The sequence below is a fragment of the Sparus aurata genome, chromosome 6 (assembly GCF_900880675.1).
Source record: "Sparus aurata chromosome 6, fSpaAur1.1, whole genome shotgun sequence".
NCBI classification, from domain to species: Eukaryota; Metazoa; Chordata; class Actinopteri; order Spariformes; family Sparidae; genus Sparus; species Sparus aurata.
This window is the reverse complement of record NC_044192.1, coordinates 12,502,655-12,513,570: the sequence shown is the minus strand read 5'-3', so window position 1 is coordinate 12,513,570 and position 10,916 is coordinate 12,502,655. Positions and strand designations below refer to the sequence as shown.

At 40.5% G+C, this 10,916-nt stretch overlaps 1 protein-coding gene and 2 non-coding genes across 3 annotated transcripts; 2 read left to right on the top strand and 1 right to left on the bottom strand.

The window, feature by feature from the left end:
- Window positions 1-57: 57 nt before the first annotated feature.
- trnat-ugu (transfer RNA threonine (anticodon UGU)) lies at window positions 58-130 on the top strand. Its single transcript has one exon. It is a non-coding gene; the product is annotated as a tRNA-Thr (tRNA).
- A 1,221-nt stretch (window positions 131-1,351) lies between these two features.
- Window positions 1,352-1,424, top strand: trnat-ugu (transfer RNA threonine (anticodon UGU)). The gene has a single exon. It is a non-coding gene; the product is annotated as a tRNA-Thr (tRNA).
- A 2,129-nt stretch (window positions 1,425-3,553) lies between these two features.
- Window positions 3,554-10,537, bottom strand: cyp24a1 (cytochrome P450, family 24, subfamily A, polypeptide 1). Its single transcript, XM_030418545.1, has 12 exons — window positions 10,122-10,537; window positions 9,744-9,934; window positions 9,556-9,649; window positions 9,359-9,452; window positions 8,642-8,733; window positions 8,229-8,340; window positions 7,175-7,320; window positions 6,249-6,415; window positions 5,634-5,712; window positions 5,164-5,361; window positions 4,906-5,017; window positions 3,554-3,843 (listed from the first exon to the last, which is right to left on the bottom strand). The coding sequence occupies exons 1-11, from the start codon at window positions 10,377-10,379 to the stop codon at window positions 4,907-4,909; spliced, it is 1,542 nt and encodes a 513-aa protein (XP_030274405.1). The 5' UTR covers window positions 10,380-10,537; the 3' UTR covers window positions 3,554-3,843; window position 4,906.
- Window positions 10,538-10,916: the final 379 nt, after the last annotated feature.

Sequence of the window (10,916 nt, the reverse complement as noted above, 5' to 3'; positions counted from 1 at the left end):
AGTATAATCTTCTGTCAGCAGGAAGAAAGATTTATGCATTTTGATGTGACAATTTGCGTCCCTATAGCTCAGTGGTTAGAGCACTGGTCTTGTAAACCAGGGGTCATGAGTTCAATCCTCATTAGGGCCTCAGCGTTAAGTTTGTCCTTCTGTTGCTTTATAAAGTTATCGCAACTAAACTTAGTGAAAAGAAAACACATTTCATACATGAACACAATAATGCATTCAGTGTACGTTTAAAAACGACTTGGTACATACCATCAGAGATAATTACCAATCGTTTTGTTGAACTGGCCCTTTAAATGATTACGGACCCTGAAAATGTATAAACACATGAATCCCATTCATATCTGCCCTTTTTAATGGCCAGTACAACCATGCAGTGCAGTTTTCTTTACGTCTTGATCTTCTCATGTGTTACTGATGATGTTTTATGTTCTGCGCACATTTACACTTCGATATGAACATCTCCAATATGTTTCATCTGCGAGGCTGCGTCATTCCTCCTGACTGGTGAAGCCTCTTTAACTGGAGGCATTTTAACCTCTCCTGACTGGTTCACGTGTCGATGTCACCTCAGGTCACATGTGAGTCTTTAGGGCACATGGCAGCCATGTGAGAGTCATCGAGTCCCATGAATCAAGGTGTGAATTTGTGTGAAACTGCCAGTGAGTGGGTGTCAGAACAACGAATGTGAGAAGCTGTTTATATCTACAAGCCACTTTAAACCAGTCTGAACATTGCTGCCCTCAAAGGAGCATCTCCTGGAAGAGAACAGTGATGGAGGAAATACTGATTACCAGGAGCATAATGTACAGTAGTCTATTACAAAACAAAGCAAGTGAAAGCACTTATCAGCAGCAAAATGTACTTAAGTCCCAGTTAGTAAAAGTGTTTATTCAGGAGTGGAGTGATACCACTGATTAATTTTCCAGTATAAGTACAACACAGGCTTGTGTTGCAGATACTTTGTACAAAAGCTTATTAAAGCTGCATTCAATAGTAGTCCCTGTTAACTGGGTATTATTAAGACTAGATTCTGGTGGTAGCGCACACTTTTCATTCCAACCATAGTAACATGACGTATGAGCTCCTAAACTCATAACTCACGTTCTTAACATAAGCAGCCTTGTTTACCTCAGTGTACAGTATCAGTAGACAATAGTATTATGTAACATGATTTTGAGATCGTAGAATTAGGTCAGCATACTTTTTGTTACACTGACCTCACCTCGTTTTTAAACAACAACAGCAGTTGATCAGATAAGGTTTAAAACAAACTCAGATGGATTCCACTGTCAATATGCATCGGTAGTTGAGCGAACATATGCACTGCAGCACGTGTCTACAAGGCTCTATAGCTCAGTGGTTAGAGCACTGGTCTTGTAAACCAGGGGTCGTGAGTTCAATTCTCACTAGGGCCTGAAATTTGCTTCAAAATGCCCCTACTGCCTAAATATAAGCTCCTTTCAATGGAAAAACTCCATTGATACTGTGTCTTTCAACAGGCATCTCTCATTGAAAGTACAAGCTGTGACATTGTAATCAATTGCAAAAGTCTCAGAGTCATAGTTGAACTTTATTCAATTCAAACTGTGACGGAAGCCTAGAAAATCATTGAGGTTTCCCTCATTTGCAGTGATGAAAAATATGCAAAATTTAAACATTTCATATGAACAATATTTAGTAAAAAACAATTGCACACTGAGTGAAAGTATCTTGAGAACTTTCCATGTATTTGTTGCACAAAAAGTAAAGGCAGATAAAAATGTGAAAAAATGTAAAAATGTTCCCAATAAAAAGAAGATCAACAGGCCTGTGAAGCCATGCGAGAGACAGGGAAAGTCACGTCACGTTATAATCTGCTCACATATGGCGATATAAACCGATTCTTACACAGAGCCTGTCAGATCTCTGTCATGACTGCTGTTGAGTGTTCATAGCGGAACAGCGACATCTTCCGGTGCCTTCTTGAAATTCAAGGAACTCAAGCAGGACTCGTTGCCTTCGTATAACATTAAGATATCTTTGATCTAATATTTTCAGTAGAAATGAGTTGTTGGTACAGTGAAACATGCTGACCCTTGCTGGTTATGAAACTTTAATCATGTATTTTCTATCTGTTGTAAATGAACATTGTGCATTTTGAATATTTGTTTTGTGGGTCTATACCTCAGTGGTTAGAGCTCTAATCTTGTAAACCAGGGGCTGTGAGTTCAGTCCTCACTGAGGTTTGTCCTTATCCCCAAAGTACATACTTTGTCCTGTTAGTGTGAATAGGTTTGTATGTGATCGAAGGAAAGAAAATCCCTGTACTAGTGTATCTTTCCTCTCCAGAGGTGGAGGGACACCAAAGATAAAACTACTAAGCCAACAGTAATATGTCACAAGTACTAATTTGGGGTTTTCAATTAAACTAAATGACTAAACATTAATTATTAAATCAACCAAAATATGTTTAATCTGCAACTATTCAAGCAAATATGCAAAATTGTTCTCAGTTTCCGTACGCGATGGTTGTAACTTAATGCTTTGGACTGAAAGACCAATAAAGAAATATGATGCATTCTGCTCTAAATTTTCTGACATTTGTACACTTTATAAACAAAACAATTTGTCAATTAACCTACAAAAATAACCAATAAATACATCTGTAATGAAAATAAGCCTTAGTTAGAGCCATGTGTGTAACACTTTAATCGAAAGCACATAACAAGTGTTAAAAAAGTGATGAGAAATATACCTTTTTCATTTCTGCTCTATTTCTTATCTGATACTGAATGCTTCCAGCTCGTCAGGCCTCTAAAATACTCAAATAAACCAGTCTGAAGAGAAGAACTAATAACTCATGTCCACACCTTGTGATGAGTGCGTCACAAGTAGATGTCTGGTTGTTTTAAACAAGGTTGTGAAACCCTGATCTACAGAAAATACATTATTCTAAACAGATGAAAAGCTTCTCTAATAAAGGAGAGAGAATATTACATTCGCATGTAGCAACAGTAAGAAAAACTAAGCTTTTTAATACTAATTTGGCTCTTTTTCTTCAAGCTGTAAAAACTTCAAATCACTCAAAGACTTTAATCCCAAGACTTGGCAATGAACCAGTTTGAAAGTAACACAGGCGTCGCTTTGATACATTTATTAATGTATTTATTTCAGTGAATAAAATATGTCTCTAAATAAAACAATGTACAATATTACAACATTATAATTGCACTTTATATACACAATGAAAAATAAACATATGTGTGACCTATATATATGTATATGTATATGTATGTGTGTGTGTGTACATATATATATATATATATATATATATATATATATATATATATATATATATATATATATATATATATATACACACATATATATGTGTATATATATATATATACACATATATATACACATATATATATATATATATATATATATATATATACACATATATATACACATATATATATATGTATATATGTATATATGTTTATATATATATATATATATACATATATATGTGTATATATTAAACAAAGAAAAAGCAAAAAAGTAATAGTTTGACATTCACAAACATGAGGTGAGAACATTACATTAAGATTTTAAGGTCAGCTGCCTTGGTACAACATTCAATTTGTACATAACAACTGGTATTTTGGTCAGTCATTAACAGTCATAAGTAATAGTTTTTTAAATACGTTTGAGGTATTTACGGCATGATTAACAATTTCTTTGTCTTTTCTTTTTACAGAGCAGCAATACAGGGAGTCACTGGACCATCAGGGGCCGTTGGTAACAGAGGTATCATCTCGTCACTACATCCAGAAGAGATGAATGTGGAGCCTGAGAGAGAGGAAGAAGAAAACCATTAGTTAAGTCACATTTTAGTTACCTATTCATGGTGTGGTGGAGAGTGAGATGAGAAGATTCATACCACCCTAATCTGTTGGGTTAATGTGAGGCTACAATCAGCAGCCTGTTAGCTTAGCTTAGCTTAGCTTAGCGCAAATACCAGAAACATTGGGAAACTGCTAGCCTGGTGGTCTAAAAGGGTTCCAAGTGTAGTTAAACGTAAGTGTAAAAAGATATTGATATTTTTATTTTTATTTTTGCTTTTTGTGATTATCTACTACTGCTACTAATAAATTAGCTTTAGAGTTAGGTGGTAGGAAGATTTGTTTTTACCATTGGGCAGAACCAGGCTACCTGATCCATCTGCGACATCTCTTTGTTCTCAGCTAAGCTATCCTGCATCTGTGTGTAGCTTTGTATTCAATTTATACATGTTTCTCCTCCAGCATCATAATTAATATCGCTCCAGGACCATCTGACCAGTAATGTGGCTTTCTTTGCTGTTTTGTAAATGTAAATTATGGTCCTCCATGATAAAGAAAATGTCAACTACGCAATGTAATGGATGTAAAACAATGAAACCATCAGCGTCAAACCTCATTATCACTATACAGTGTTTTCTGCCACCAGGCACGTCGTCACTTGGGAAAAGGACGGATGACAGGCGATCCTGTTGAAGAGTTTATACCCTGAAGAAATCGGATCCAGGTGTCTTTACAACAGCGACACCAACAGTAATTCTACTTGGAAACACTAGGGGGGAAAGTGTTCTGTTGCCACTTGACTAGGCTATGACATCACCACAGCTACCTGGTCAGTTTAAATGATGGTCCTGGAGCAACATTAATTATGATGTTCTAAAACACCAATGCACTGATCAGAAACCCTGATAGATATGAGAGTGTTATCAATCTTCTCATCTAAAACAGACAGCGAAATGTCCCAAAATGTCAAACTAGTGTTCTTAGATTATTTGACCAAAAAGCATGGTCTGGACCTGCTCCAACTGAAAATAAATTAAATTAACTTGACTTAAGAGAGCTTTCTCCTCACCTTATCTCTTGATGAAGGCCACTGGCAGTTCTCTGCTGGGAACCAAAAGTCCTGAATGGATCACGTCGAGCGGCTCGTTATCTGTTGCCACGATCTCGTAGTCTCTGACCAACTGTTAGACAGATTCAATTAGTCAATTAAATCTAAATCTGTCAGTAGTGACATAAATCTGGATGAACCAGATACCAGTACACTGATTCCATGTGACTGTACTGATCTAATGGAGTCTGTAAGGTGAAGTGAACTGTCTGATCTTACCCAGCACATGGCCAGCTGTAGCTGCAGCTCTGCCAGCCGTCGGCCAATGCACATCCTCTTTCCGATGCCAAAGGGAACGTGGGCGAAGGGGTTGATGGAGCAGTTCTCCCGCAGCCAGCGCTCAGGTTTGAACTGCGTCCTGTCGTCAAAGTACTCCTCATTGGAGCCCAGCGCGTGGAAGTTTATCATTAAAACTGTCTGTGAACGAAGGACGAAAAACAATTAAAGCATTGCGAACTTAAAAACTTCCAAAAGTCCAAAAAAGAGCTTGTCACTGTAAGTCTGATCCTTCTGTGCATTTTTGCTGAATTGCACATGCTACTGTATTAGAGTTGCTCCATTTAGACTTTGTACAGTGTGTGAGCGTGGTTTTTAGAACATACTTCATTCAGACATCCACCAAATGTAAATTTATACAAGACTGTAATCTGCTCATGTCAGGTGTATGGTAAACTAAATAAGCCACTTACTCCTTTGGGAATGGCATAATCTCCCAACACAGTGTCTTTGTCCAGGGTCCTGCTGGTGAACGGGACTGACGGCGACAACCTGAAAGAAAAAAGCATATGGGAATATGGCCTCAGTGAAGCTGTAGCAGAGCAATGACATACATATCTAAGCCGTTTATAACAGGAGCTAAACATACTCCGATGATGTGCGATATAATCTCCAGTCGGGGGGGTCATGTACATTCCCTGGCTGATGTGGTTATGGTATTAGCCTTAAGTAACATGTCAGACAACTTGTGACTGCACGAGAAGAAGGGAGAAAGCGGACCGTGTAAGAGTTAGGGGAAGATATTTGAACGTGACCACATGGAGGATTTTTAAGCTGGGACGATTGGTTGTTGCTGGTCATGCCACCGTATCTCATGAAGCTTGTTTTCGAGCCAGTCATGTGTGTGAGTTTTGCCTCTTAATCTCCGTGGGTCAAATCGGGGAGTCTGACATGAAACAGAAAAATCTCATTTATCTGTGGGATGTACAGCTACAGCTATTTTTAGCCGTCACTGCGGTCTTGTTTATCTACCCGCTAATTATTTCTCATACTAGCAGGCAGGAGCAGCTGACCCTGTCTCACTGTACCTCATAGACTCCTTGAGGCAGGCCTTGAGGTAGGGCATGCTCTTGAGGTGCTCCCCACACGGGTCCTCGCCGGGAGCCACCACCGCTCTAATCTCCTCCAGCAGCTTCCTCTGGGCACCAGGGTTACGTGACAGGTTGAAAATAGCCCACAGCATACTGTTGGCGGTCTGAGAAAGGTAAACACGGTAGGAGAAAAGAGGAAAAGAGAGGGAGAGATGTCACTTAGTGAGCCGGCTACTCTAAGTGCATTCCTACGTGGGGTCCTGAAAGGAGCTGAGGAATGTTTGGGGTTCCTCAAAGGCTCCTCAGTTACATCCACGCCACATTCATTTTCCGCTTTGAAGCACTGTAACTGCAGCACCTGTTTGTTTTTTTCTCCCTCTCTCTCACTACTCGAAGGAATATAGGCGAAAGGTAAAACACTTAAAAGGTTGACCCGTGCTCATAGCTGTGTGCATGGTGCTGTGCGATGAGATAATCTTTTTATATTTATTTGTGGAAATACACATATTTGCTTTCTTAGGTAGTCAGGTGAAAAGATTTATACCAGTATGATACAGTATCTGTTCATTTACAAGACGTGGCTAGAATGTTTGTTTAAGACACTCAACAATTAACATCGCCGGCAGAGTGTAAAGAAATGTACTTAACAAATGACACCTTTAAGTGTTACTACAGCTAACAGCTAGTTAGCTGACATGTAGATCAGCTTAAATACTGGAAATTATATTACCTGAAGACAGAGCCAGGTTAACTGTTTTTATGCTAAGCTAAGCTAACTGGTAGTAGCTTCACTTTGAGCTAACCCATCTGAGTGTGGTATCAATCTTCTCATCTAGCTCTCAGCAATGACGCTATAAAGGATATTTCCAAAAACTCCCAAAACTGCTACAGCAAACTAAAAAATACGTTTTCGTGTTGCTCACCGTCTCAACTCCTCCGATCTGTAGCTCTGTGATGGCTGCATACAGCTCCTTCTTGGACAGGTTGCTCTGGTGTAAGATGTCACCAATGAGGTCGTCAGGATCTCTGTCGGCGTTCCTCTTCAACTTCCTGTCTATGTAGACTTTGGCTGAAGAAACACAAAGAAGTTCAGATAAATATTTAGGCAACATTCTATAATGAATCCAAAATGTGATGATCGATGACTAATTTAAGTCATTTATCAAGTAAAAATGCTAAATATCGATATGTAAATTGACGCTTTGGGTCGGGTCGACCATCCAAAAGCGTCTGTAATTGACGAGTTGGGAATTCTTATAAATAGGACCTTTAAGCCTTCATCCTGGACTCTGAGTGTTTGCAATAAGGATTAAGTTAAGACGGAATTAAAGTCCTTTTTTTTTTTTACTCTTTGCCTCGTATGATTTACACATTTGATTGTATGTGAGCGTGGCAAGTTGCAATGCTGACAATTCATGATGTGATGAGTGAAACCGGTTGCAATGTGCATTCTGATTTGTTCCTTTATTTTTACGAGCATTTATTCTGCTAGAAACATCTGCTGGGCTTTATTGAGTCTGATGGTGGTCCAACTTTTGCCTTGCGCTAAAGAATAAATAAAAACTACCTCAAGCAGCATAAAACGTACTTCTTTTAGGGTGAAGATTGCCATTAAATGTTGGGAGAGTTTATGTTTTATGTGTTTATGCTCCATCCAAATAAACATCACAACCATCGTCATCCTCTACCTCCCTCTGACGCCCCCTCCAACCTTCTGCTGCTACAAATATTTGGCAGAGTTCTCCCTCTTAGGTCATGCAGTTTACTACGGCTCTGGCTGTCATTTACCCCGAGTGCCAAGTACACAAAAAACACAGAGGCAACCCGGTTCAAATCCGCCCACCCTCTGTTCTCGTCTATCTGTCTAACTATTGGCTGACTGGAAGTGGGCTCAAACTGGTTTGTGTCGTCGCAGAGACGTGGAGACAGATTGTACCAGAACTTTGTCAAAATGAGAGTAATCACATAAATTTGTACCTGTGCTGAAAATGCGGTCCCATGCTGCCGTGTGGTCCTGCCATGTCTTGGTGTTGAGGCCCTTGTGGAGCTCCACCGGTGTGACCATCATCATGCCGAATGTGCTCATCATCTACAGGACGAAGACAAAGAGAAAACAGGATTAGATCTGAAAATCGTCACCTCCAAATCTTTGTTGGTTTCTTGCACCCACTACCCTCTGAGACCCCTGTGAGCCTCCACTAATCATCTCTGATGACACTGGTTTGCCCCAGAAAATCCCAGTAAATATAGTGAGAGTGTTGCATCCACAGCTGCTGTAAAGCTGATGAACCTGATGAACTAGAGGTTCAGTCGGTCTCACAGATTTGCAGCACTCAGTGCTGCTGCTGCTGCTGCTGCTGTACGGGTGGAATAACAACAGGTGTACTCACTGTTTTCACTGCTGTGATGAAGTTCATGGCCTCCTCGTTGACTCTCTCTTGCAGGAGACCAAATCTCTTGTCGTAGAGGACTAGGCAGATGGCTAAGTGACAGAAAAAAAGCAAAAGACTAAGATTTAGAATTGGATCATTTTTAAAGTCATTTCTTAATTAATTTGTTCTATCTACACGCTTAATAAAATGACACAGACTATGTATTAACCTTTATTAAAGAAAGATCAAGTTGCTTTCGATGCACAGAAAACGAATTTGCAACTATTTTGGTGAACAATTAGTCATTTGAGTCATTTTTCAAGCCAAATTGTACTTTTTTTACTCACTCATGTGATTTTTTTCTTCTTCTACTGAATGTCTTTGAGAAGACAAGACATTTTAAGACTTTGCTTTGCTCAAATTTAGACATTTTATGGACTAAATAATGGATGTAGAAAAAGAATCAGCGCATTAATGACATTTATTTTGTTGTTGTTTTACTTCTACTGAGTGTCTCTAAGTATCGGGCTGCCCGTCAAATTTTAGACATTTTATGGATCAAACAACAGACTTCTACTGTCCTCTACTTTTACTGAATGTCACAAAACAAGACATTTTAAGAATTTTAGACATTTTAAGGACTAAACAAGAGGCAGAAAAAACAATCAGCTCATTAACTCATAATACCAACAATCCCCACATGCAGCTCGGATGAAATAAAACAGTTGAACTCACTCTCAAACGACCATTTGTTCAGCTCGAAGTACAAGTCTTCAATCTTTCCACTGACGTTCGTTTTCCCGATTCTGCTGACAAAGTCCACCAACACCTGAAGTCACAGAGGAAAATCTGTCAGTCTCTTTTTTTGTTCCAGTCGATATTTAAATCCAACACGAAGCGCGTCTTTCTTTTAAAAGTTTCAGATTCCTTACCTCGTTTATTTTGCGATCCAGCTTAACCACCTCTGTCGGCTTCATGAGCTTCTGCTGGAAAGCGCTCCTCACTCTCTGCCAGTCTTCCCCCTCCCTGCGAGAACCGGCAGTATGATAAATAAATAAATAAATAGATGGATAAATGAAATAAGACGAGTTGTGGACGGATAAAGAACGGGTGTGCTTACAGGATGAGGAGACCGTACGCCTCGTCTCTCAGGTCCCTGTATGCTGTCCAGGGTTTGATCTCCAGCCTCTGGGGGTAGCTGCCCTCCTTCCTGTAGAGCGCCTCCAACAAGCAAGGTGCGCCAATGTTCACCGACTCAAACGAGCCCAGCTTCAGGCGGAAGATCTTGCCGAACTTCTTGTGATAATCGACCTGAAAAACGGAGTGATCAGATGTTTGGATCGGAACACATTGCGCCTTCTTTATTTATTTATTTCTGGGTTATGCGTTTAAAAGAAGAGAAAGAAAAAAAAAACCGATCCATTCCATCTCAAATGAAATAAAATAAAACAGGCAAGTAGGGAGATAAGGGGTGATTTTTCAAATGATTTTACTGTACCAGTGCCTCGTGTTGTCTCGTCAGTCCTCCCTTGCGGAGAAGTTCCACCAGGCTCCCGACGAGGGGCCAGTTGGTGGGTCCCGGGATCGCGTCCAGGCTGTGCGCTCTGGAGGCGGCGTGGGGGCAGCGCGCCACCTCCACAGCATCCTTCTCCTCCAGGACGCACACGGAGGATGTGGGTTTGAAGTGCTGCAGCCCCACGGACTTCTTCTTCAGCAGCTCCAGTATCTGGGGGACCTTCTGGATCTGCGCCCTCATCTTCAAATCTGTAGTTAGAATAATGTAAACGTCTCTCTGCGGCGGCTCGTCTTCCTCTTTATTATCTTTTTTTTTTTTTGAAGGGGGTTTGGTTTGAGTGGTGTTGGGGGGGTTTCTCGTTTTTCTTGGAAGTGTCACACCTTCACGCCAATATATACCCCGAGAGTGTTTATTCCTGCCGCGCACCGAGCCAATCAGGGGCCGGTCCTGCATGGTGTGGCCGTCGAGCCCACTATTCATTTATGGATCCACGTTGGGAGGATCGTATGACCCCAGGAAGACCGAGGAAGTGCACCCCCCCCTCCTCACCCCCTCACCACCACCCCCGCTTTATAAATAAACACACAGGCCGCATCGGAGGTGACGCGGTTCGCTTGAACCGTGTTTCAGAGTTTCAGACCCGCGACTGGATGAACCGAAACTTTGGCAGAGCAAATACTACTGCCACACTTCTGCACCGTGGGCAAATATTTGACAGATTGCAGCCTGCGTGTGTGTGTGTTTGCTTTGGTTGTGTTTTGGAGTGTGTGTTCTTTT

Coding starts and splice junctions, on each gene's coding strand:
- cyp24a1 (XM_030418545.1), bottom strand. CDS start 10,379: ATGAGGGCGCAGATCCAGAAGGTCCCCCAGATACTGGAGCTGCTGAAG. Junction 8,341..8,641: donor TCATCACAGCAGTGAAAACA/GTGAGTACACCT, acceptor TTCGTCCTGTAG/ATGATGAGCACATTCGGCAT. Junction 5,362..5,633: donor ATTATGCCATTCCCAAAGGA/GTAAGTGGCTTA, acceptor CTTCGTTCACAG/ACAGTTTTAATGATAAACTT.